The 27,924-nt window shown below is 37.5% G+C and overlaps 2 protein-coding genes across 2 annotated transcripts in view; one reads left to right on the plus strand and one right to left on the minus strand.

Annotated features, from left to right (window-relative positions):
* Positions 1 to 27,924, plus strand: part of farp2 (FERM, RhoGEF and pleckstrin domain protein 2) — a 353,551-nt gene that overhangs the window by 213,153 nt on the left and 112,474 nt on the right. The gene's annotated exons all lie outside the window — the stretch shown is intronic.
* LOC114646572 (serine/threonine-protein kinase 25-like) overlaps positions 1 to 27,924 on the minus strand; it is an 85,360-nt gene that overhangs the window by 10,782 nt on the left and 46,654 nt on the right. Inside the window, exons 2-9 of the mRNA XM_028794825.2 lie at positions 27,460 to 27,690; positions 19,570 to 19,626; positions 17,447 to 17,555; positions 9,663 to 9,820; positions 9,011 to 9,196; positions 7,320 to 7,465; positions 5,138 to 5,249; positions 3,819 to 3,890 (exon numbers count right to left, since the gene is read on the minus strand). Coding sequence (XP_028650658.1) covers positions 3,819 to 3,890; positions 5,138 to 5,249; positions 7,320 to 7,465; positions 9,011 to 9,196; positions 9,663 to 9,820; positions 17,447 to 17,555; positions 19,570 to 19,626; positions 27,460 to 27,690 — 1,071 coding nt within the window. The remainder of the gene's footprint in view (positions 1 to 3,818; positions 3,891 to 5,137; positions 5,250 to 7,319; positions 7,466 to 9,010; positions 9,197 to 9,662; positions 9,821 to 17,446; positions 17,556 to 19,569; positions 19,627 to 27,459; positions 27,691 to 27,924) is intronic.

The raw sequence follows: 27,924 nt of genomic DNA on the forward strand, positions 1-27,924 counted from the left end.
TCATTTGCGGCGATCAGCTATCAAACGAGGCAATGGCACCCAGTAAACTAAATCGCCATTTAATTCAAACCATCCCAGTTACACCAAAAAAGACAAACAACTCTTGTGTTAATTAAAAATGATAAGCGGTCATGCTTAAAAGATCTTGACCAAGAACTTCGGGTTGCGCTGTCAAAATTGAGCCGAATATAAAACTTTTGTGTTCATTGAAACAAGCGCAGGTATCACATTAATCAGTCATTATGTTATAATAATTATTAAGATTGCATAAAAGTAAATATAGTATAGTTTTTATGTATGTATACTTATAATAAATGTATACTTATAATAAAAAATGAAAATTTATTGTAAAATTTGTGTATTAAATTAATATCTATATATCAGTGGCGTAGCTGGAGATCATGTTGCCCGGGGCGGTGAAAAATTTGACGCCCCAAAGCTGAAAGAAATTTTTTTTTGCGCCTCCTCAAGGAACAAAAAAAAGAGGAAACTACCGTAGTTTGGACACCCCTAAATAGCTGGCGCTCGGAGCGGACCGCAACCCCCCTAGCTACGCCACTGCTATATATTTTGGCTTTTGATGTGCCGCGGAATTCTAGGAAGAACTTTGGTGTGTCGTAGGTGAGAAAAGGTTGTGGAGCACTGCTCTAGACAATCCTGTCTCGGAGGTCTACAGACAATTCCTTTGACTTCATGCTTGGTTTGTGCTCTGACATGAACTGTCAACTGTGGGACCTTATATAGACAGGTCTGTGCCTTTCCAAATCATGTCCAATCAACTGAATTTACCACAGGTGGACTCCAATTAAGCTGCAGAAACATCTCAAGGATGATCAGGGGAAACAGGATGCACCTGAGCTCAATTTTGAGCTTCATGGCAAAGGCTGTGAATACTTATGTACATGTGCTTTCTCAATTTTTCTATTTTTAATAAATTTGCAAAAACCCCAAGTAAACTTTTTTCACGTTGTCATTATGGGGTGTTGTGTGTAGAATTCTGAGGAAAAAAAATGAATTTAATCAATTTGGGAATAAGGCTGTAACATAACAAAATGTGGAAAAAGTGATGCGCTGTGAATACTTTCCGGATGCACTGTATATATTAAAATGTACCAAGAAGTTATATGGGAATAATGTATTTTTTTCTTTTTAACAATATTTTCATCTTGATTTTCATTCTACTTTCCAGGTGTTCTAATTGTTTAATTAATCCATTATTTACTAATTAGTGGGTCTGATGCTAAAGTAGTTGCAGCCTTTGATTATTCAGTGTTGTTTGTCTGGGTGTCTGCTCTGCTCATTTTTAATTGTCATTAATAAGATACAACAAAGGGGAAAAACTGCACAGAGAAATTACAAAATATGATGAAATCAACAAAAGAGAATTAAGCATTTAAATCTATAGCAAAAGCAGAAATATTTCTTAATGTCTTATAAATGTAAAAAAACATGCTTTTCTGAATGTCGAATAAAAGAAAAAAAAAAACCAGCTAATTAAATAAGCTCAGTGTTATCAGGTGTTGTCACTGATTAGGAATCTGGTTGGAACAAAAACCAGCAGTCACAGGGGGTCCCCAGGACCAAGGATGAGAAACACTGACTTAGACGGTCACCTGCCATCTCTGCAGCTCTGTGGAGGCAGCACGGTTGCATATTTAGGATGCTGGGAATTACAAGCAACAGGATCTGCCTTTACTCAGTCAAATGGACAGTCGCAGATCAAGCTGCTTACCTGTGATGGAACTTACTGCACGTGCTGCCAGTCACATTTGGGAACATGTGGACCAAAGCAGGAGTAAAAATGATAACAGTCTGAAATGTGTGATGGCTGCTACATATTCATCAGTGTCAAAACTAGTTTGCTTTACTTATAAGTAAAAAATGTAAAATAAAAAAAAATAAAAAAGATGCCACTAATAAAATTTAGAAAAACAAATTAGGGTTGTACACTGGTGCATCTCAATAAATTAGAATATTATCAAAAAGTTAATTTATATCAGTAATTCAATTGAAAAAATGAAACTCAAATTATATCGATTCATTACACACAGTGATGTATTTCACGTGTTTATTTCTTTTTATTTTGACAATTATGGCTTACAGGTAATGAAAACTCAAAATTCAGTATCTCAGAAAATTAGAATATTACATAAGACCAATAAAAAAAAAACAATTTTTAATACAGAAATGTTGGCCTGCTGTAAAGTTTGCCCATGTTCGCACTCAATACTTGGTCAGGGCTCCTTTTGCATGAATTACTGCATCAGTGCGGTGTGGCATGGAGGCGATCAGCCTGTGGCACTGCTGGGGTGTTATGGAAGCCCAGGATGCTTTGATAGCGGCCTTCACCTCATCTGCATTGTTGGATCTGGTGTGTCTCATCTTCCTCTTGACAATACCCCATAGATTCTCTAAGGGGTTTAGGTCAGGCAAGTTTACTGGTCAATCAAGCACAGTGATACCATGGTCATTAAACCAGGTACTGGTACATTTGGCAGTGTGGGCAAGTGCCAAGTCCTGCTGGAAAATGAAATCAGCATCTCCATAAAGCTTTGTCAGCAGACAGAAGCATGAAGTGGGTTAGAATGAAAACCTGCAGCCACTGCGGCCCACCAGGACCGGAGCTGGACACCCCTGCCCTAGAAGCACTGACTCCAGCCACAGTCTGTGGTTATACCTGTTGATTGTGCACCTTTTTCTGCCACATTTTTTCCTTCCACTAATATGCTTGGATACAGCACGATGTGAACAGCCAATGTCTTTAGCAATGACCTTTTGTGGCTTACTCTCCTTGTGGAGGGTGTCAATGACTGTGTTCTGGACAACTGTCAAGTCAGCTTTCTTTCCCACGATTGTGTGGCCTACTGAACAAGAATGAGAGACCATTTAAAGACACAGGACACCTTTGCAGGTGTTTTGGGTTAATTAGCCGAGTGGAGTGTGACACCATGAGACTACAATATTGAAGTTTTTCACAATATTCTAATTTTCTGAGATACTGATTTTTGGGTTTTCATTAGCTATAAGCCATTATCAACAAAAATGAAAAGAAATAAAGCTTGGAATATATCACTCTGTGAAATGAATCTATATAATATAGGAGTTTCACTTTTTGAATCGAATTACTGAAATAAATTCACTTTTTGATGATATTCTAATTTATTGAGAGGCACCTGTATGTATTTCTGTGGAACTGGAGTAACCTGAGACCTACCTGCACTACTTTTAAATCCAAATCTATGCAAGTCTGACAAATGTTAAGTGAATGTCTATTCCACTTTATATTACATGAACACTAACTGAACAGAAGATTCAATTTTAACTACTTGGGAGCATTTCAGCCAGAAGGCTGCACTGGGAAAAAAAAACCAAAAAAAACACTTGCTCTCCAGGATGATGGAAGGGACAGACAGCCTAATGCATCATAGAAAAACAAAGCCCAAACTGCACGCATGGAGGGATGATGCACTCCAAGCAATACATTCTGAACAAGACAACTGCTCAAATCTATCACAACACTGCAAATGCTTTCTTGTTGTGCAAAATGAAAGAAATACGGATCTCCTTCTCAGTAATCAGAATTAGTTTCATCTAAAAGCGCAATATGAGCTTGGCCACACTCGACATCTGTCTTCATGTGAAGTGGGGTCCCAGCCATCAGAATGATGTATCTTTAAATTAGCTGTCATGAAAAAGGTAAAATTCAAAAATGTCTACTATGACTTTAATGGCCTATACCGATTGTAAACCCAGTTCTACAAACATCCACATTGACAATCATTTTACATTGAAAAAATAAAATAAAATAAAAAACCTACCTCCCTGAACATTGGTGTTATCAGAGCAGACAGACACTGTGATTTGGGCTGCCTCTTCACTGCATCTGCATTCTATAATAGAAAAACCACATCAAATCACTTACCAGAAGAAGTTTAAAAATACATTTTTACACCCTAAGAAAACCAATTCTAAATTGAAATACTTTAATCTGGTCCATTTGAAATGACAACTTGTTTTCACTGCAAGTTTTTAATCAGTGAAGAAGTAGTTTTCTATATAACATGTAAATGATTATCAAGACAGGCACATTTTGCTCTGCCTCTCACTTCTTTCGGACTTACTAACGTACATACTGCTCCATCTTCTTGCCCAATATTTCTGTAAAAATGACTGGGCATCAGATGCTGGCCATGAATCATGATGATCATCATATAAACTGACCAATCATGTTTAGTTACACTGTTGACTACAGGTACTGAACAATCCTGTGTCACACCCCTCTTCTCTTAAAACTACTCTGGTGTGATTACGTCCCATACTGGGCATCTTCTTTTGTGAATAAAGCTGTTCGATTTTGTACATGGTTGTACTCTTGGCACAGAGCGTAAACACTGTGTGTGTGTTAAAGAAACTTCTAAATCTTTGACCATTCTCATGAACTTGTACAGAACAGATGACAGTTTGAGTAGTCAAGACTAACAAAGCACAGAATATTCTTTATTAACATGAATGAAGAGGAGACACGTCCTTGTTCACTCTCTTGCTAGCTGGCTTGGCCTCTGGATATGAAAGACAGTATCCTAGGGCATGCAGAATGGTGTATTTGTTACCAGCATTCATGAGTTGATGTTGTTGACAAAACTGTTGCCCAGAAACAATTTTAAACTTTACAATTGTGTTGCACATTTTATTAAAAAAAAACAACAATAGCCTAGTTTGTCAGCAGTCGACTCAATTCATTTACTCATTTTTGTGCATGCTCTCTATATTTAAAAGTTGCTGAAGAGTCAAGGAGTAGTTCACTTAAAATGAAAACTAACAGGAATGATGAGTTCCCAAGAACAAGGCTGAGAGGGGTGGGGAACATAGGGTCAGCTTAGAAAGATAGGCATTTAGTGCAAAACACGGACAAATTTATACACACATTAGAGTTATTAAAAAGATGCTTTCATTTATTAACTTATTTAGGAGCCTGGTATGTGCTGGTTGTTGTCAAAATAGATAGTCCCTCTGTTTTGTCCTCAGTTGGGTAAAATGGTGAGAAGGCAAGTGGATAAATGATTTACAATTTAGTATTTTTAAGACAACTACTACATAATAAATAAGCAGGTGCCACACAAGTGGCATATGAGCTTACCTTTTGTGAATTTGGAAGTGAAATGACATTCTGCAGCTTGTTTAAAGTGTTTGGCCGAACAGTTGGAAAGGTCCACATTGGACACTGATCTCTGTCATCTCCGTCTCCATCCCTGTAATAAAGCATGGCTCTTAGAAGAAACTCAGAAAAGCTTTTTTTTTTTTAACCAAACAGTGATAACAATAAAAACTCAAAAAACTTTCAAAAAAACTTCCAAAACAAAAAGCCTTACTTTTCATTTTCTTGGACAGAAGGACCCAGGCAGCAGCATTTATTAGGTGCTCTCACCTTACTGAAAACAAAGTATACCCACCCTGAAATGTCCTCTTTATGATGTTAGTCTTCACAGATATTGATTTTATGTTATGCATGACTTTGACTGTGTATAAGGCACCAGAAGATGAGTCATGTAGATATGAAAAAAATATTAAAATGTTAATTCTTTCTTTTGGTTAGAACGCAGAACTTAAAAAACTTTTACATCCAAAGTTTAAGCCCTACCACCACACACTTGTACAAAATTACATCTTCTGACCCTCTGAAAAAGGCATGAAACTAATTGATTGACATGAATCTCCGCTCCAGCACTGCCTGTATGAATTGTGCAAATTCGTCCCATGGTTGCAAGGGTTCGTCACTAGGTGCCTTGGGTTTCCTCTCAGGCCTGGAATTTTGGTTAACTGACAACAATGAACTGTCCCAGTGTGAATGAGTGGGGGTGTGAGATCGTGTCCTTTGATGGACTGCTGCCTCATCCAGTCCCTGGCCCAAACTTGCACCGGGTACTGCTGGTGCAGGCACTGGCTCCCTACAACTCAACTGGGTGGGAGGAATTACCTTGCACGCTTTCCTATATTACTTGAACATAATTTGCATTCAGAAAGTGTGGCATAAGGTTTGATGCTTGCTTACTGGTTAAGTGCAAAACAATACAAGTACAAAACACTGAACAAAAGCAAATCATGCAGAAAGTAGCATCTTGGCTATGAAGTCAGTACACAAAACAGAAGACGCAAGGAAGTGTGCCACTAAAGTAGGCAACATCTGGTACTTGTGCTCTTTTCCTTTCAATGTTTATTACTTCCTTCCTTATGCAGCTCTTTGAACTACACTAAAATCATAAGCATGTTAAAATGAGTTTACAAAGTTGTACAGTAGATAATATAATATACTATGAATAAAAGTTGCAGCCGAGTAATTCAAAAATGGCCATCTATCGGTGATGGCTTTGGAAAGTCTAATGAGCTGTTAAGTGGCAATTCAAAAACAAGTCCCCTGTGAGTATTGGTAGGGTGCACGAGTGGGTCCTGTGATTCACGGACAACCAGTCCAGTGTTGGCTCCTAATTTTGTTCATGATGCTGATGGGAAATCTTGGACCTACCATGACCATGAAGTGGACTTAGCGAGTATAATGTCATTATGTTTTGTTAAATCCAGATGCACCGTAGACTCTGGGCTTTTATGGGTACCACAGAGCAGCCATCCAGCAAGTGGTTTGAAATTGTTGACTGCAACATTTTTTGTGTAGAAGTTACATTTTATGACAAAGTAAAACCGGTCATAAAGCCTGGCTTGTATCAATGCCTGCGTTTAAACGCAGCTACTGTCGCTGTATTCCAAAATGCTTTTTTTAGAGAAGTGAAAGAGTATTAAAGCCTTTGAAAAGCCTCAAAACCACAGGAATGGAGTGAATACGGGGAAAAAAAGTGACACTATAATGCAGCTTTATTCATTAGTTGTTTTCCCTCTCATCTCTGTAGTCTTGTTTGCTTAACATATTTAGCCAATGACTTTTGTTAATTGATCATTGTAGCAGAGAGTGTAGAAAGTGATGTAAATGAAAGCAAATAAGTAAATGTAAACTTCCAGCTCAGCCATTTAACACCTTTCATAAACTGTTAACAGTGGCAGTTAATTATGTCTTTCAAAACACAAGCATTCAATGTTTGCCTACGTAGATCTATATCCTCAATTCATATGGTAATCTATTATGTTTGCTGACATGCAAAATTTTGTATGAAATGTGGTGTGCTTAATGATGTAAAATTCTTGACTTTGCTCTATAAAAAAAAATATGAATATTGCATGTATATATATTTAAACATGAATTCAAATGTGTCTAACCTAATACTAACAACTGCACTTTTTAAAAAATGGCTTAGAAAGGCAGAAGCACATACATATCTGAATCATCTGAGCTGGATTCGTCCCCATGACCTTCGGACTTCCACCGTCTGTACCGGTCAATTAATTCTGTCAGGAAAGGCGTTTTCTTGGTGTACCGGGTTATGAACTTGTGCTTAAGAAGTTCCTTTGCTGTAGGTCTCTGTAGGAAGATAATCATCAATTGGTATGCATACAGCTACAGAAATCAACCATTCTTCTCCATTCGGCAGTGTTTACTTTTGCATATTTTGGCTTTTTTCCCTTTTAATCATTTTTCAATATAAAGTACAACTGGGGGTGAGCAAAGGGCAGGGATGTAATCAGTCCGAGCGTATGATCTGCACTTACTGGGCATTCCTCGTTCGTGGGGAACAAATACAAGCCCCGGTTTCCAGCACGAATGGGGTTCAACGGCTCACCCACGCCTCTCTGCGCCGGGTAGACACACGTTGATCCATTCAGTGTAGTGCACATGCAGTTACCTGATGCAGGAATTTGTATAACATTGAAAGAAGTGTTGTTTCCATGAAATACATTTGAAGCGGTGGCCATGGAAGGCAAATGAACAGTCAACGCGGCTTACAGCTGGATTTGGACCGCAGCACAGACCAAAGTGAGTAAGTGTTTGATGAGCTGTTCGAGTTGGCGGGCAGTGCTCTGAGGTGCGTTCCCTATCACGTGGGAGGAGGGGTAGAGTTTCTGGGCAGGGCTTCGTTGTTTCTTTCCCATGGTTTTCGATGGTGGACGCAGTCGGGTGTCGTAACCGAAAAGAATAATGAAAAGTCAACATGGCTCAGAGGTGCATGTGGCACATGAGCAGGAAGTGTGAATGCCTAGGGAGCGAGGGTGGACGCAGGCCAGGGAATAAGGAGTGTTGGTGGGTGGGGAAACGTTTTCCATGCTCCTGCAGGACCATCTAAGAAGACGCATGTTTGTCGCGGATGCGAACTGCTGTATGTAGCGTGAAAAACAGTTTGCGATTGTGCACGCGGTCGTGCGTCGTAACCGAAAAGTCAACGTGGCTCAGAGGTGCATGTGGACTGTAGCTCAAACGAACATATATGGCCGCGTGTTTTCTGAGGCGTCGCGTCCGAGTTGGTGGGCGTGGCTCTGCGAGTTGTCGTCGTATCCAATGGTCTTAGAGTTGGTGGGCGTGGCTGTCTTGCGTGCTTTCCATGGGTGACTACTTGTCGGCGGCTTAGTGAATTATATACGGTGGGCGTGGCAGTCTTGCGTGCTTTCCATGGGTGGCTACTTGTAGGCGGCTTAGTGAATTATATATATTATATATATACAGTATAAACACATTTTATATGTTAACATACTGTAAATATATGATATGTTTAAGTGCCCTGAATTACAAGTACTGCTGCAGGGACATTTATGTAAGTAGTTTTTTCTTTCCTTCTTTAATACATTTATGAATAGCATTCATAAGCAATTATGAACTTTGAAGGTCTCCTTCTTAATTTAACTGGGACTGTACTGTGGAGAACAAAATGTGTTACCTAATACAGTTTGATGCTGGCATATGCCAAAACATTTCATTCTGACTCATGTTTGGACTGGAGTGTCTCATTCTTTATATTTTTTCTTATTCATTAAATAAATCAAATATCCCTACCACCATTCCTAAAGCAAAAATCTCTGCCCCCTCTTTAATGAATGTATCATTTGATTGATTATTTCAAGGGGTTATACTCACAAATCGCGGGTCCTTATTAAGACAGGCATCTACAAAATCTTTGAAAGGTTTGCTGTAAGAGCCCTCCAGGGTTGGGGGGTTGTTCTTGGGAATAAGGAAAAGAACCCTCATGGGATGCAACTCCGAGTTTGGAGGCTCTCCTTTCGCCAACTCAATAGCTGTAATTCCCAGTGACCAGATGTCAGCCTGCAAAGGCAATAAATAAATAAATAAATAAAGTACTTAAGATAACAGAGAAGATGAAGCGGACGCAAGTTTAAAAAAAAAAAAAAAGGAACTGCTTTGCAATTCCAGCGGAAGGAAGGATAAATAACTATAAAATCAAAAGACTGGTATTTGCATTCCCCTCAGACACACATAGATTGCAACGTTTGGGGTTCAGACACATTCCTGAAAAACATGTACAGCCAAAGGCTGTGCTGTAGGCTTCAACATTTTAGACATACTTTATTTATTTAAAGAAGGAAGTAGAAAATATGAACCGGCCATGTGTCCTGAAAAATAATTCCTGCACACATTATTTATCTTTATGCATTTAGTTCTACTGTACAATGTAATATGCAGTACTACATTCCAGAAAGAGATTAGGCAGACCAGAAGATTTTCCAGTGTCGGTCCTTTCAAATACAAGCTGGTTTAAGCACATTCACACCTTAAAATCGTAGGCTGACTGTTTAATGACTTCAGGGGCCATCCAAAATGGGGTACCCACAAACGTGTTCCTTTTTATTTGGGTGTCTGTCAGCTGCCCCGCTACACCAAAATCAGCCAGTTTTACATCTCCCTGTTCAGACAGCAGGACATTAGCAGCTGGAAAATAAAGAAAAAGCAGTATATCACAAGAGGGCCACCTTACACAAAGATATTATTTGCAGAAGTAGGTGAACCATTTAATAACTGTCATTTGGTGAGCAAAACCGGGATCATCTAATAAAACAAAGGAAAACAAAATAAATACAACACAGAAAACACAATTTCAAAATGAACATTTGTATAAGTTTGGAAGAGCTAATGAAAACTATTGTAACATGAAATCAAACACAACAATCATTGATTCTGATTATCAATTATATGAAATACTAGAATAATAAATCAAATAAATCAAAAAAAATGTCAAATGGATAGATTTGTTGAAATTTTAATTTCTCCCCAACTGCTGCTTGGCCATATAATAGGAAAAAGGATCACAGTCAGCAAGAGTCATGACTGAATTTGCCAATGTTCCAGTGGCCACTTTCTTATACCTCTGCTTGCTAATGTATGATATATTCCACAATCTCTGTTGTCAGTAGTGCTGGGCGGTATGACCAAAATTCTATATCACAGTATTTTTCAAAACTGTACCTGTTTCACGGTATTCAACTGTATTTTTTTCCCCATGCATGAGTTAACCACATTTTCCACTGCAATTACTGCAGAAGACTGGCTAAGAATCACCTATTCCATTGTCATGAGAATTGTACATTGTACAAAAAAACATTTTAATGTGCACACAAGTATTAATACAGGTTTGCATGGCCCCATAAAGTGAAGTTTTCAAGGAGGTGGCACTAATGAAGAGAAGGAATCACATTGCATGACAGTTGCTGTAAAAATGTGGAACCTTTTTATTGAACAAAAATTTTGACAACAAATTGTCAACCATCCAAAGAGGCATTTAGACTTTGAAAAATATTCAGAGGTGTTTGTCAAAAGTTGTATTGCACTGAATATGTCTTAGAAAAGGAATAAATGGTAAATATTTTTTGTAAACCAACTACACTTTCTGTTAATGTTAACAATCTCTGTCCACTGACACGTTAAAAGTGACTTTTTAAACAACTTTACCGTCATTAAACTGCATAATATTTAAACTAATATATAATAACAATAAAATAAATAATACTGTAGTATTATTACTGGAAGTTGCACTATTACTTTAAAACTTCAAGCAAAGGTGCATTACACAGTATTTACCAAATTAAAATAAAACAAGTGCAAATTGGTGAGGACATCTTTACCAACTGAACCAATCATTAAGGCAAACTGCATTAATATGGACCTTGCTTCAAGCTAAGCTATATACATAAATAATAAAACTGCAACTTGCATTTATAATGCTATTTATGGTATAGTGGGTCCACGGCTTCAAAAAATAAATATGGTCTGTTTTTAAATCCAGTTAGCCGTGTCCGTCTCTGTGGGCGCGATTGCATGACCGCGGGGAGTTGATGAAGTGATTGGGGCGATTCGCACCCGATCATTCTCAATTGCTTCATCGGCTTACTGCGGCGTGTGAATAAGGCGCTGCGCCCACGGAGATGTATATTTATGGGCCGGCAGGATAGGGGGAAGGAAAAAAGAAAAGATAGAACACAAGGAGGTTAAAGAAGGGAAAAGGCAGGAAGGAGAAGGCAGCACAAGCTGGGGCTCCGTGAGGAAGTGCAGGCTTAGGCGATCTAGGGGCTGGTTCACCCCACTGACTAAGCATGTAGAGTGGGGCGAGCAAAATGTAAGACCTCCCAATGGATCTGAGGAGCGACTTAGTGAGCACGAAGGAAAACAGGAGGTGTGCCGACCTCGGACGGTCTGGCTGTGCAGTGTGGCAGCAGCCAAAACAGGGGTTGGCAGAAAGGAGTTTGTGCTGCAAAGGCTCCGCCAGCAACGCCAGTGAAGGGTGAGCCATGGAGACAGAAGGTGGTGTGCTGTGTTCGCGCGAGGAGAGAGACTGCATTTTAACGGATTTATTATGGATTTTATCCCCACGTTTCACTGGCTTTATGGATTTGCTATCTATTTGGGTGCTTTATTTTTCTGAACACTGCACAATGGACTAGTTTTACTTTGAGTGTTTTTAACAAAAGCACTTGAGCACTTTCCACCATCCCCTGGGTTCAATGAGATTTCTCAGCTCATCTCGGTCATAACTATCGACAGTGTTGGTTCAACAGACTCTCATGTGGGAAGAGGGAGTCTTTAGGGGACCGGCATCGTCACACTATTACACAGTAACCAGGTACATTACACAGTATTGAAAAAAAAAATAAAATAAAACAAGTATAACTTGGCTTGCAGTATTATCCAGTAGTATAGAAACAGTATTCACACATTTGAACATAATGGTCCACATCCGACCTTTTAAAACCAAAGTATCTACAGACAACAGACACAGCATCTTTTTTCTTCAAAAATTTTTCTGTGTCATCACGTTCAACTTTATCGTCTGCTACAGCTTCAGTTTCAGAATGTTCTCTGTCCATTTTCACCGCTCAATACCTCCACTAACACATGTACTGTACAGTACACTGTTGCATGCGTATTTTGCAGTGCACCAGTGAAAAAGGTCCCCCTTAAACAGTTTCCCGCTGCGCCACGTTCCAAATGTTGTTTAGTCTGTTTAAACCGGTGTTCCGGTATAAGAAAAATCCATATCATAACAAAAATAAAAAACGGTTTTTGGTATGAACCGGTATACCACCCAGCACTAGTAGTCAGTGCTGTACAGTAGCTAAAATGTGGAGAAGTGAATGCAAAAAGAAGAATTTCAAATATCTCTACCTGTTCATTAGATAGATGAGAGCATATTAGAATACCTGCCGTGGTCCAGGTAAATTGCTTTGGGACTTTATTTAACATTGAAAGAATGCACTGATAGCTTTTAAAGAAGGTTAAAAACAGGTCATGCAATGACTAATTTCCAAGGGTTGTCAAAAATATTGGAATATCGTTAAGTATCAATTTTAACATTCTAAAATTACTTCAATATTAATTGTGCATGGTAACAACTCTGTAGCCTATATTACAGAAGCACTTCTGGTTCACCACGGCTAGAGTTGTAGCCCTTTTTCCACACACTTATAGGTGTTAATATGGCAACTTCAGCGGCTTCACTAGCATGCTTAATTGACAAAGAGGGTAGGCAGAGGTTTGTCTGGAATTACTCCGGCTTTGTGGCAAATGGGGCGGAAAAACCATAAGGTAACATGTAATAGGCTATATGCAACATTTGTTGGTGCACAACACCAACTAAAGGGACTAACACAATCAATTTAATCAAACACTTAAAGGCAGGGACAGTCAAAGCCCATATGGAGCCCCAGGCAGGGGAGTCGGAGTGGACGCCCCTTAACGGTGCCCTAGAGGGCAGCCTATGTCGCCTAACTGGTTGATCGGCTCTGCTTAAAGGGCTGTTACGCAAGTCAATACCCTACAGCCAGTTTTATTCTGTGCTATTCATTAATAGGCAACAGTCTTTAGCACTGGAGCTCCTTCGTTCCTTCAATTTTTTAAACTGTCACTGCAAAATCTGCTGCCATAGCGAGTTACTTTCTTTTACTTTATCTTATGTGATTTTAATATTTCATCACATTTACTATATAATGTAAGGCACTCTAACTTTTCAGTGCACAACTGAAGAGAGAGCGGTGTTATTCCACTGTGTGCTCAAACTTCATTTCCAAAAGCATGCAGCAGAATCATGGAAAAGCATACTGATGTGCTATTCTTTCTTGCAAAAAATTTGGAAGACACAGAGACATTGTGGTTTATTTGCTCAAAAATGCAATGTTCACTGGTTGCATTTACACAAAGCTTTTAAATGTATTATTAGTCTGTTTGTGTGTTACTTTTCAGAACAATTGTTTACAAAAGACCACATTAATATTCCTTTTTAGTTGAAGCATTTATTTAATGTTTGTTTTAATATTTTTATGAATACTGTTTACAAAAGACTGATATACATATTCAATTAACATTTAATGACATCTGTAACATTTCATTGTACTACCTCAGTAATAGTATTTGTTTTCATCAATGTAAATAACTTAACTGGACTTAAACTTCATCACTTTTTTATTATTTCTAGAACTTTAAGTACTTGCATTTAATGACTAAAATGTATTTGTTTTCATCAATGTGAAAATTTCAATGTGTACAGAACTGCAAGTTATTTTTAAAAGTTTTTATTGAATAACATAATATACTCTTTGTTTTCGACAATGGTATTGAATTTCAATACCTTTCTTAGTATCATACCAAAGTTTGAAATCTTGGTATCTTGTCAAACACAGGTATTCCAAACTGCAGAGGCCAAAAACACAAAAAAGGGTGTAGGTTCATTAACTTTGATATGCAAATAGCTCAAACCACAGGAAACTCACTTTTAAGGGGAAACAAAGAACACACAAGAGGGGACAGAGCAAATCAGTCATGCAAAAATCTCTTGTTAAGCATGTAGTGAAGCAGCATCATTAATTTGCCATCTTTTGCCTTCTAAACAGCCTTCCAGTATTTTACTTACTCACGGTGTTTGATCTGATATGATGTGAAAGACAGGTGAAGAACACACAATAAATAGTTATAACTACGCGACTCTTAACTTGCGATTATCCTCTTTATAGTATTAATGTTTTACTTATTCATCTGTGGAACTTTTTTTTTTTTTAATCTCTGAAGCTCCAGGTGACTGAGGTTGGGACAATGGTGAGGGATTTTGAACTTTTTAATTGTTCAAAAATTGATTACTATTGCTATATTCTTTCTGACTGCTTGATTTTGCTAAACATTTTGTTACATAATAAGATAAAGATCAAGCAAAACTAGATCAAAGGTCTAGTTTCAAGCATGAAGGCAGTCTAATTAGCAGAGATTGTTTTCAGAGAAAATATCCTCTACTGGATAAAAGTGAGAGAAAGAGCAAAGAGTTCCATGAGATGGAATACTGTATATTAGGTTAGAAAGGAATAATGATAGAAGATACAAGACAAATTCTGAGATAAGAGAACCAGGAAGAAGAAACTGATAACAAGAACGTAAAAATATGTGCCAGGGGTATTTAAGCCACAATGATGACATTTGAAGTCAGCAGCCAGATGAACAGCTTGAAGTTTAGAAGCAGTGAAGTACAGGACAGTGCACAATTTTAAACTGAATATGCTGATACTCTTGGCTTTTGAAAAGATGTAGAAATATAACTGAAGATAGTTTTTTAAGAGGTGGAGGGAGAGAAAGCGAGATCGCAGTGCTAGACTGAAAGTATCAGTAAGAGCTGGAAACAAGACCACCACTGACGATAAATCTAGAGAAAGCAAGCATGAAAATTGCAAAGAGGGTGAGATGAAAGTGACGATATTGGAAACCATTCCCCTTAAGGACTATTTAGCTAAAGTTATTAAAAAAAAAAAAAAAAAATTGAAGAGGACATTAGTGTCAAAGTACCTCAACATGACGGGAAGGAAAAGAGAGGTGGCTATTACTAATATGAAAAAGTGTATTATGAAAGATGATAGTATGTGCTTATGTCAGACTAAATAGATATCAAGATATTTCTCGACTATGCGTCAAGTTCCAAGCACATGACTTAATTTCAAAGACAGGGATTTATGAGAGACTACAATCAATGGGAAAACAGGACAGTTTAAAGGGTGGGCCAACCAGCAATAAACTGGCCAATGGTTAAATGCCCAATAAAACTTGCATGGACAAACTTTCTTCTAACCTATTGTAACATTATTCAGAGCAGAATTCTTAATGGAGGGCTTTATACCACTCTAAAGAAAAGCAGAGGATAGACTCATCAACACTATTAAAGACTGGACAGTAATTGGATACTACAATTTCTTTTAAGTAAGGAAAGTGAATATCAATGTCCACATATTTAATCAAACTCGCTTGTAGGACAGGCAAAGGAATAACAGACTGACAATGACAGATGGAAGCACAGCAGATTCAGATTAATAAATTTTGCATTCAGGCAGGGTCTCAAAGGAAGTGAACAAACAAAGGCTGTGTGGGGGATCAAAGCAGACACAGCAGAGAAAAAGTAAGATATCATCCACATATAAGGAAATTTTATGATAACAGCCATAAGCTGCAATTGGAGTGATAAGTCAAGATTCTGAAGAGCAGTGGCAAGGGGCTCAAGTGAAAGATTAAAAACCAAGGGGACTAGAAACAGTCTTAGCTGGTTCATTTTTAAATATGAAAAAGCCGTAATGTAGTCAAACTGCCACATGGAAGGAGTACAGTAAATTGATTATGTTTATATAATCTTTACTAAAACCCAGTGAGTACAAACCCTAATAGAAAAAAAAATCCAAGTCATGAGGTCAAAAAGCTTTCTCCACATCAATGTTTAAATAACCTGCAGAAGTTTCACATCAGTATTCATCAATTAAACTGGGTGACAGAACAGTCAGAAGGTTCTTTGTCGTGTTTTAAAAGGAGGACAATTGTGGCCAGATTAACTGAAGAGTTTAATCTGGTGGTGAAGAGAGCACCCTTCACATGGGGGAGTTAACTGCCTACAAAAAGCATAAAGAAACTCTGGAGGCAGCGGTTTTTCATAGTTCATTGAATCCAGTGCCAATTTAGGCTCAGACATTGTACGGTATTAATAAAATCTAACATATTCCACACAGAGACAAGGTTTGCTAATGAAAGAATTAATTTCATTTAATAAAGGGTGGCGTTCAGAACATAATTCAGAATTAAACTCCAAAAAACAATTATTAATCTCAAAATGATCATTAATGTAGTTTTCAGATTTAATTTTAATAATGGGGAGGCACAGTGACGCAGCAATAGTGCTGCTGCCTTGCTGGGTTTGTGTCCTGGGTCTCCTCTGGGTAGAGTTTGCAAGTTCTACCCATGTCTATGTGGGTCTCTGTCAAGTGCTCCAATTTCCTCCTACTGTATAGACACCGCATGTCTGCCTAGGTGGTTGCAAACTGGGATCCCGAGTTGTTTCGTTGTGTAGTGGGAGCGGCAGCACACTGTACCAGTGCATGCTCCCCAACTTGACTTGACTTATATAAAGACATGCAGGTTAGATGAAATGGTGATACTAAACTGGCCCTAGTGTGGACTGGCGCCCTGTCCTGGGTTTGTTGCTCTATTAGGCACTATGCTAGCTGGGATAGGGTCCAGCTATTCCATCCTCCAATCCTGGGGACCCTGGTCTGGTTTGAGCAGGCTGCAAAATTACATTTTCAATGACTGCAAATGATGAAAAAAAACACTCTATTTCTTGATGTTGGCTCATACTTTAGGTCTGCCTCCTTCAAAGATTCTATTCTATGCTTGAGCATAGCAAAGTTAGTTGTGAAGAAGAAGTGTATGTTTAAACTACCTGTAATTTTGCTCACTTCAGATGCTCAAGAAACCAGCAGAGCTAATAATTATGTTTGCTATACTATCTCTCCTACTGTTGTAGTACTGCAAGTACCATACCTATTACTGCATGATTGTATGACAATGTTACTGAATAAAAGTAACATTGTTTGAGGAGGTCACAGCTTTAGCAAATCCCTCTTTTTAATTACCGCAACTTCTAAAGACAAAGTAAATTAACCATGTAAAGAAACGTGACTATGTAAGAAAAGCACTCTCATACACTTTCACAAGTAAGTGGAGAAGACTCAAGTAGTCTCACCATTGAGATTATTTAGGTAAACATACCTTTGATGTCTCGATGAATCTTTCTTTCTGAGTGTAAGTAGTCTAAGCCCTTCAGGATTTCTCGTAGTATGGTTGCAATGTAGGTCTCTTCTAGGGGGCCAGGTTTCAGCTAGCAAAAATCAGGTAAACAAAGTGGCCAAGCATAGAGGACAGGAAAGTGTCAGTCACTATATGCATAAATTTTATTACATAAACAAACTTAAGCACAACTTTCATTGTACACACACACTGTCTGTGTGTGTATATATATATATATATATATATATATATATATATATATATATATATATATATATATATACACACATACATACACAGTAGAACCTCTGGTTACGAACGTTTCCGAACACGTACAAATCAGGTTACGATCAAAAAGTCTGCCAAAATTTTGCATCTGTTCACAACCACACGCTCTGGTGGTGAACAAAAACACTGGCGGCCAGTTTCCCTACGTGCGTTCGTACGCGCCAATGATTTCCCATTTTCTTTTGTTTGCGTATACAGGGCCTAACAAAGCAGCTGATGTTGCAAAAGGAGTTACAATGTTTATCAAGCAGAGGTCTCAAATGCTGGAAGAGGTGTTGGTAGTGTGGTTGAACAAGAAGCAACTTGCAGGGGATAGCGTAAGCAAGCCAGTCATATGCGAGAAAGCCAGGAAGATTCATGGCGATTTGCTGAAAAAAACCCTTCTTCAAGTGGCGAAGGTGACGAACTTAAAGCCAGTAGAGGATGGTTTGAAAAGTTTCGCCAAGAGTAGTGGCATTTAATTTTTTTCCTGTGCTTAAAACATAAAGTGTTTACAGCGAGCGGTTCGTAAGGGTCTAGCGCGAACTCTTACAGTGTTAGTTTTCTCTGTTGTTCAAGGTTTTCTCTGTGTTATTCAATGTTTTTACATTTAGTTTACTATTACACTGTGCATTCTATGGTATAATTAACTATTTTGCTTAAAAAAATATATATTTACATACAGTTCATACAGTCTGGAATGGATTAATTGCATTTACATACAATCTTATGGGGAAATTACGTTCAGGTCACGACCAAATCTGGTCGCGTCCAGAGTTTTGGAATGAATTACGGTCGTGACCAGAGGTACCACTGTGTGTGTGTGCATATATATATATATATATATATATATATATATATATATATATATAATATTGTCTAATTATTGCCATCGACAAACTCCATCACATCACACAAAAAGTTATACATGTGCATGCACAGCATCAATTTAGCTCAGATGTGCACTGTTCTGCGATCTCCATGGAGTTATAGAACATTTCACAGTTTGCCCTAAATGTATATTATCAGTACTTTTAAATAACCCCTATTATAATAAATATAAAAAAATACTCAGAAAACAGAAAAGGGGTCCCAAAGTCTGCAGTACATCTATGTTTACTCAGCAAAGTCAATCAGATATTTCTTCTTATGTATTTATTTATTTATTTATTGAATATGACTCTTAAACTGATCAGTCTCTGCACGTAAAGTTACAGTAAATAAGTTATATTTTTCAGTAAGATACTTCTGCAGCTTGGGTATTTTGTCTGTTTTAGTAGGCCTATGATTATCATCTAATTCAACAATACCTATCCAAATAAGAAGCACAGAAAAAGGTGCTGTGGCTGCTGAATCACAAGTGCTTTGCAAATTAAAAATAGTTCACGGTACATCAACGCTGCATATGTCTGCATACAAAAATTAATAAACACAAGGCTTTGCCTGGAAGCATAGTTTTTCCATTCAGCTTGTTTTAACTGCACGCACATCAAATTAAACTGAGGTAACCAGTAAAATAAAGAGAAGAAATTACCAAAGCAAGTTATGCCTAACAAGGCAACAAGTAACTTATGTATTTCAGTGGTTGTACTTAAAAGAAGGGGATTGTTTACAGGTGTACAGTGTAAAAGAACAGCTAGGTTATAGGATATAGTAGCTCAGCAAATACATATACTGTATATTTACTGTTGCCATGAAGTCATCCAACATGTTAACCACTGAAGAACTGTGAGATAACCCTTTAAGGATTAGTACTTATTCACAGGGCACAGGTTGAGGAATATTCCAACAATTTAAACTCATTCTGCACTTGAAATTAAGTAATGGTGAACTCTTACCAAATCTAGAGCAGAGCCTCCTCCTAAATACTCCATTATGATCCAAAGTTTTGTTCCCTGAAATCAAACCAAAGATATTTAAAATACACAAAAATCAAATAGTTTTGGGAAAATTCACAAAAGCATTGACTAAAGACACCTAAATAAGCCTTGCTACAAAAACAATTTAGACACTGATGCTTAAATTAATAAATGTGATTTATAAAGACTGTTTATTCTTTTTCAAAATATAAGGTACTTAGAAATAATTAATCAAATGCATAATTATTAACTAATAACTAACAATTACATGATTAATAAACAAATAAATTAAACTTGGCATATTTTTTATAATATCAGTGAAATACATTCAAGCATTCTAATAATGAAATAATGGCATAATCCAAAACTACACTGCTGGTCTGATAGTATAATATTCTTTACTATCAATGTTTGCAATCCCAACCCACCTGGCCGTCATTCTACTTTTTGTATCCTTTAAATTATCACTGTACCTCAAACATCAAAGTAAAAGTACTCAATATCTGGCCAAACATAAAAGCAAGCGGTAAGATATTGGTGCTTGTGGTATAAAATTTGTGAAGCCTGTCAGGCATGACAACCATAACATCAATGAACTTAGACCCCAACTTACATGCCATCTGTGACGCACATTATTATCTTTGATTTTATTACCTGCTGTAATTGATGGATATGCACAATTATAGTTAGTAACCACAGACAAATTTGACAAAGCAAACAATGGCAGATGAAGAGTGACAAATTTGTGCAAATATCAAAAGTATCAGACAGACTAGCAAGTATACTCAAAGAAGAAATTTACTTTAAGATAGGTTTGTGCATGCCACATTCAGTTTATTATGCAGTATGTATACAATGGGTGCATGAAAAATATATACAATTTCTAAAAGCACATTATTTGGTGTATCGACATCAGTGCTTGGTTTTATCATCACAGGATTCAATTTTATTTTTTGCCTGTATGCTGGTAGTTTTCCTTATGTGTTCCAAATCCTCATTCCACAGAACACATTTGCTTCTTGTAAAGCTGCACATTTAGCATGGGAAACTCTGACCTTCAGTCAACAATGTGTTATGTGATCAGCTCTTATGTAATGGAGGATTATGACAATGGCATGCATTTCGCAAGTTCATTTACATCTGAAAATGACTTGAATTTTACTGATCTGTTGTAGGAACACAAGCGCTTGAAATATGTAATTGTCATGGGTAGCCTTAAAAATGATAATATTCTATTGCACCACAGTAGTAAAACAGGAAATTTTTTTTCATAGTAATCAGTCTTGGCAAAAGCAGAGATGACCAATTTATACATTAACCATCTATTCTTTGTTGAAAATTCCATGAGCTGCACCCATAACACTTACCAGATATGGAGTCATAAAGCAGATCAGCAAAAGTAAATATTACCTCACATAGTAAATGTAGGTGTTGCGCTACTCACATAGTAAATGTAGGTGTTGCGCTAAAGTTACAGATACAAGAATGGCAATCCAGAAAATTCAAGTTATTTAGCCACAATAGCCTTGGGCTGTAAGAATTTAAATATTTAATGGCTGCTTTAATGACTGTGTTTATGCAAACAAAAAGAGTGGGTCTAAACAGTAACCCCATTACCCATTTAAATAAGGTCATCTGAATGTCAGCATCACAGAACAAACAAGGACTCTTGAATTCCTACTGAATGATCACTACTGATAAGTTTTGCATATTCTATGAGATTTGTTCCTAACTTTGATATCAGAGAATCTTAGTATAAGGAATTCAAGTTTTATTTGGTCGTAATCTAAATCGAAGTGTTGCATGTTTTGCCAAACAAATTCACAACCTATTCAAAACAAACATAATTTAATGAAGTAAAATTTAAAAAACTCTATAAAATAAATTCTAAAGAGCAAGTGCATTTCTTGCAAATGTATTTTAGGCAGAACTACTAAATTTCTATTTCAAAGTTATAAGGTTAAATTAATAATGATTTCAGTGTATAATACAGATTACTTTGGACCTAAACAGCCACAAATGATTCACTACTTTTAAATATACTTCTTTGGGCCTGCACCAAACTAACATCATTTTGGACAAAAATTTTTAAGTGCCTCTCAGACAGCCTTGGTATCACAATCCCTCCTAACCCATTAACAGCTGTGTTCGGTGTTCTTCCAGATGGACTTAAATTGGAGAAGGACAAGCAAACGGTGATTGCATTCACTACACTTTTGGCACGCAGACTTATTTTGTTAAATTGGAAGAATCCTAATTCTCCTCTTATAAGTCAGTGGGAAACCGATGTTTTATATTATTTGAAATTGGAAAAAATCAAATTTTCAGTTAGAGGACCTGTACAAAATTTGTTCAAAACATGGCAGGATTTAATCAATATTATTTTAGAATAAGAGAAATAACTATTACCGCATTTAACTCCCTTCTCCATCTCTTATTTACATATATATTTACTTCACCCTTTCTTTTGTTTAATGTTGCCTTATTAAAAAGCCTTAAGCAATTCTCCTTTAGCCAAGCGCTCCTTCTCAGGGGTGGGGTTTGATTAGTCTTCAAATTTGTTGGGTTATAAATTGATCTGTTTGTATGGAATGATTACAATGAAAATTAATAAAATAAAAATATATACATAAATACAAATCCCTCTGGCACTGATCAGCTCACACTGGGACACGCTTACTCGGGCAGCGAAATAATCTTTAGCCCATCAGGCTATAATGCAAGACTTCTAGTGATCTTACATTTGTACGAGTATTAGAATATTTTGACACTCTTGTAGTGCTGTGGTGAATACTGATATTTGATTAAACAATACTGCATATTACACTGGAAGAATAAAAAATTAGCAACTCTAATTCTGAAGGCGAAAATGTTACATCTGATTTCATTGAACAGATTAATAAGCAAGCTAAATGAATCACTGATCATGAAAAAATAATCATAGGAAGGAGCGATCATAAAAGCATTGCAAATACAAAAACAGTTGATAAACCAGTGCTTATAAAGAGCGATACAGTTAGATCCATAAATATTTGGACAGAGACAACTTTTTTCTAATTTTGGTTCTGTACATTACCACAATGAATTTTAAATGAAACAACTCAGATGCAGTTGAAGTGCAGACTTTCAGCTTTAATTCAGTGGGGTGAACAAAATGATTGCATAAAAATGTGAGGCAACTAAAGCATTTTTTTAACACAATCCCTTCATTTCAGGGGCTCAAAAGTAATTGGACAATTGACTCAAAGGCTATTTCATGGGCAGGTGTGGGCAAGTCCGTCGTTATGTCATTATCAAACAAGCAGATAAAAGGCCTGGAGTTGATTTGAGGTGTGGTGCTTGCATGTGGAAGATTTTGCTGTGAACAGACAACATGCGGTAAAAGGAACTCTCCATGCAGGTGAAAGAAGCCATCCTCAAGCTGTGAAAACACAAAAAACCCATCTGAGAAATTGCTACAATATTACGAGTGGCAAAATCTACAATTTGGTACATCCTGAGAAAGAAAGCAAGCACTGGTGAACTCAGCAACACAAAAAGACCTGGACGTCCACAGAAGACAACAGTGGTGGATGACCGCAGAATCATTTCCATGGTGAAGAGAAACCCCTTCACAACAGCCAACCAAGTGAACAACACTCTCCAGGGGGTAGGCGCATCAATATCCAAGTCTACCATAAAGAGAAGACTGCATGAAAGTAAATACAGAGGGTGCACTGCAAAGTGCAAGCCACTCATAAGCCTCAAGAATAGAAAGGCTAGATTGGACTTTGCTAAAGAACATCTAAAAATGCCAGCACAGTTCTGGAAAAACATTCTTTGGACAGATGAAACCAAGATCAACCTCTACCAGAATGATGGCAAGAAAAAAGTATGGAGAAGGCGTGGAACAGCTCATTATCCAAAGCATACCACATCATCTGTAAAACACGGTGGAGGCAGTGTGATGGCTTGGGCATGCATGGCTGCCAGTGGCACTGGGACACTAGTGTTTATTGATGATGTGACACAGGACAGAAGCAGCCGAATGAATTCTGAAGTGTTCAGAGACATACTGTCTGCTCAAATCCAGCTAAATGCAGTCAAATTGATTGGGCGGCGTTTCATGATACAGATGGACAATGACCCAAAACATACAGCCAAAGCAACCCAGGAGTTTATTAAAGCAAAGTGGAAAATTCTTGAATGGCCAAGTCAGTCACCTGATCTTAACCCAATTGAGCATGCATTTCACTTGTTGAAGACTAAACTTCGGACAAAAAGGCCCACAAACAAACAGCAACTGAAAGCCGCTGCAGTAAAGGCCTGGCAGAGTATTAAAAAGGAAGAAACCCAGCATCTGGTGATGTCCATGAGTTCAAGACTCCAGGCTGTCATTGCCAGCAAAGGGTTTTCAACCAAGTATTAGAAATGAACATTTTATTTCCAGTTATTTAATTTGTCCGATTACTTTTGAGCCCCTGAAATGAAGGAATTGTGTTAAAAAAATGCTTTAGTTGCCTCACATTTTTATGCAATCGTTTTGTTCACCCCACTGAATTAAAGCCGAAAGTCTGCACTTCAACTGCATCTGAGTTGTTTCATTTAAAATTCATTGTGGTAATGTACAGAACGAAAATTAGAAAAAAGTTGTCTCTGTCCAAATATTTATGGACCTAACTGTATATTACAGATAGGTGTTGTGCTTCCTATGCTCATATCTGTCATAAAGATGTGCTGCTTATCCACTTGTTCGATTTAGCCAGAATGTACTGGGCTTCTGTTTTTATTTTTACTTCCTGAAGCATTATTTCTTGCTTCCTGAAACATTAAATACTTTTCTTGGATTCTTGTTTTTTAAATATTATATTTAAACATATAAAACAGAACTTATATACAGTAATCCCTCCTCCATCGCGGGGGTTGCGTTCCAGAGCCACCCACGAAATAAGAAAATCCGCGAAGTAGAAACCATATGTTTATATGGTTATTTTTATATTGTCATGCTTGGGTCACAGATTTGCGCAGAAACACAGGAGGTTGTAGAGAGACAGGAATGTTATTCAAACACTGCAAACAAACATTTGTCTCTTTTTCAAAAGTTTAAACTGTGCTCCATGAAAAGACAGAGATGACAGTTCTGTCTCACAATTAAAAGAATGCAAACATATCTTCCTCTTCAAAGAAGTGCGCGTCAGGAGCACAGACTGTCAGAGAGAGGAAAGCAAACAAATCAATAGGGCTGTTTGGCTTTTAAGTATGCGAAGCACCGCCGGTACAAAGCTGTTGAAGGCGGCAGCTCACACCCCCTCCGTCAGGAGCAGGGAGAGAGAGAGAGAGACAGAGAAAAACAAACAGTCAAAAATCAATACGTGCCCTTCGAGCTTTTAAGTATGCGAAGCACCACGCAGCATGTCGCTTCAGGAAGCAGCTGCACAGAAGATAGCAACGTGAAGATAATCTTTCAGCATTTTTAGACGAGCGTCCGTATCGTCTAGGTGTGCGAACAGCCCCCCTGCTCACACCCCCTACGTCAGGATCAGAGAAAGTCAGCGCAAGAGAGAGAGAGAAAAGTAAGTTGGGTAGCTTCTCAGCCATCTGCCAATAGCGTCCCTTGTATGAAATCAACTGGGCAAACCAACTGAGGAAGCACGTACCAGAAATTAAAAGACCCATTGTCCTCAGAAATCCGCGAACCAGCAAAAAATCTGCGATATATATTTAAATATGCTTACATATAAAATCCGCGATAGAGTGAAGCCGCGAAAGGCGAAGCGCGATATAGCGAGGGATCACTGTAGTATTATAGTATAGATTATATGCATAAAAAATTTTCAAAAGGAATTCCAATTTAATATACTTACCCAATGGAAATCACAGATGTGCCGAGCACACATGTAACTCAGGAATGTTCATGAGTGACCTTGTATATAGAACGAAGGAGCAATGTTGGGAGCGCTAAAAATGATGACAACATGAGACTATTTTACATGATACTTGGTTGCAGCTCATGCACACAGGTAGCTTGACAAAACAGCAAATGGTAATTTTTTATTGACAGGTGGATTTTGCTCATCAGATTTTAAAATTACCTATAGTATATTGCTTCTATGAAAGTATGGAAGATTCTGCAAATTCTGAACTCATACATTTGCTTGCCTATCTGTGCTGTGAATAATTATCTCTTTAACAGTTGTTTCTAGAAATTAATCATGCTGTTTAGTGGGTTTTCTTTATTGACAAAAAAAAAATAACACGAGATCTGTCAATACACTTCGTCTACATTTTGGAAAAAAAAAAGCTCTCTCTCTCCAAATTCAAAAATCTGATTGACACATGTTCAAAACTGTTAATGCCTACATCTTAATGAGGCAGGGGCAGTTGTGGTGTGCTCTACTATGCAAGTAATTTGACATTCCCAGTGACTCCGTTTGCAACTCGCCCCAACAAAGTCAACCAAGTTTGACTATGCCATAACTTCAAAATTGGCTGTCTCCTGTGTGTAAGAGCTGACAACCAATGAGCCTCTGCCAAAAGTACAGTACAATATGTACATAATGCAGCTGTGGGGACAGAAGAAAAACAGGTGTTTTGGACATCAAAAACAGAAGGGACTTGTCTGCCTGATGTCTCATGTTTGTCGTACCATGATAAATAAGAAAGAGAAAAAAAGATGGACAAAGATTGCAGCTCAGCAAACCAGACCTGGAAAACATTTGCTCAGCCACACCACTGACAGACAACTCGATGGCTGTCAAAATGTGACAAGCTTGTGATACTTTAAAAATGTTAAACTGGGCTGTGAATTTGTCAGGCAGTGTGAACTGTCATCCCCTGTAATTCCTAGTTACATAATTTGAAATACTTAAAGCAATAATATTCAGCAACTTCAGTCTTTAAATTTAACATGCTTTCCTTACAATTTAAGATGTTTAAAGTAGACTGGCACTTACAAAAGATGCATGTGGCAATCCAAATGAGATATCTGATAAGTCCATAGGTATTTAGACTGTGACACAATTGTTATTAATATGGTTCTCTGTGCAAGAATACTTGTATTGAAAGGAAACGAAAAATATGAGTTTTTAGTTTAAACTTTCAGCATTAAATTAAGGGTATTTACATAACAAGTTAAATGAGGATTTCTTATATGTAGTCCTCCCTATTTTAGACAAACAAAAAGTGGACAAGTTAATATCTTAAATAAAATGGTTACAAATCCTTGTTGTAGTCAGTGACCATCTGAAGTCTGGAACCCACAGGCATCACTATGCACTGGGGTTCTTTTCCTGGTGATGCTCTACCAGGCCCATACTCCAGCCATTTACAATTTCCATTTACTTTGGGTTCTTGTAGCCCTTTAGTCTGGTCTTAAGCAAGTTAAACAGCTGCTCGTGTATGTTCTTTCTTTTTAATAATGTACCAAAAAGTTCAATTGTTCAGATTTGTGATGGCCTGTTTACTGGCATTAACATCTCTTTGGTCATCAAGTTAATAAAATGAGGGGTTGTGGGCTACATACAAGTGATGCTGCAATTCCAATATCATTGACTTGTAAACAGACTTGATGTAATGATGAATGTTTACACTAAAATATTATCCGTTGTTTAATTTCAATAAAAGTATGCTTGCGTAGTGAGCCACTAATAACAATTGGTGTCAACATACAAACATTTATGGACTGCACTGTATTGTCCAGTTAACTATTTAGACTAATGTTGAAGTGCTGCAGAGTTCAAAATCAAAATTGGGCAACCTACATATGAGGACATATTTTAAAATTAAGAATGCTCAATTTTTGTTTGTTTAGAATTAGTAAATTCCAACTGAATAATACTTGCAAGGGAAAACAATTTGCACTGCTTGAATATCCAAGTCTAAATATAGTACCTTTAGGTAGGAGCCATAGTATTTAGTGACAAAAGGACTGTCACACTGGCTTAGTACAGTGATCTCCTGTTGGATGTCTTCAATCTCATCCTCTGCCTCCTCTAGGTCAATAATTTTGATAGCCACCACCTCCTTAGTACGATTGTCAATTCCTTTATAAACCTCTCCAAAAGAGCCCTTTCCAATCCGCTCCAATTTGGTGAAGTACTCTTCTGGATCAAGTCGGGAATTCTGAAAAGATAAAGCACAACCCAGATATCAGCACAATCTTTCATCCAATAATTCAGTTTTTCACAATAAATGACTTAATTTCTACAAAAGTAAGCATAATCAAAGGCAACCAGATGGCAAAAAAACAATCTTTTGAGCCCCTGCTTTTCTAAACTTTACAGTAAATTAGTTGCAGAACTCCTTTACTCAAAGTAATAAGGTACAGTGGAACCTCGGTTTGCGAGTAACTTGGTT

Source organism: Erpetoichthys calabaricus, chromosome 2 (genome assembly GCF_900747795.2).
Source record: "Erpetoichthys calabaricus chromosome 2, fErpCal1.3, whole genome shotgun sequence".
NCBI classification, from domain to species: Eukaryota; Metazoa; Chordata; class Cladistia; order Polypteriformes; family Polypteridae; genus Erpetoichthys; species Erpetoichthys calabaricus.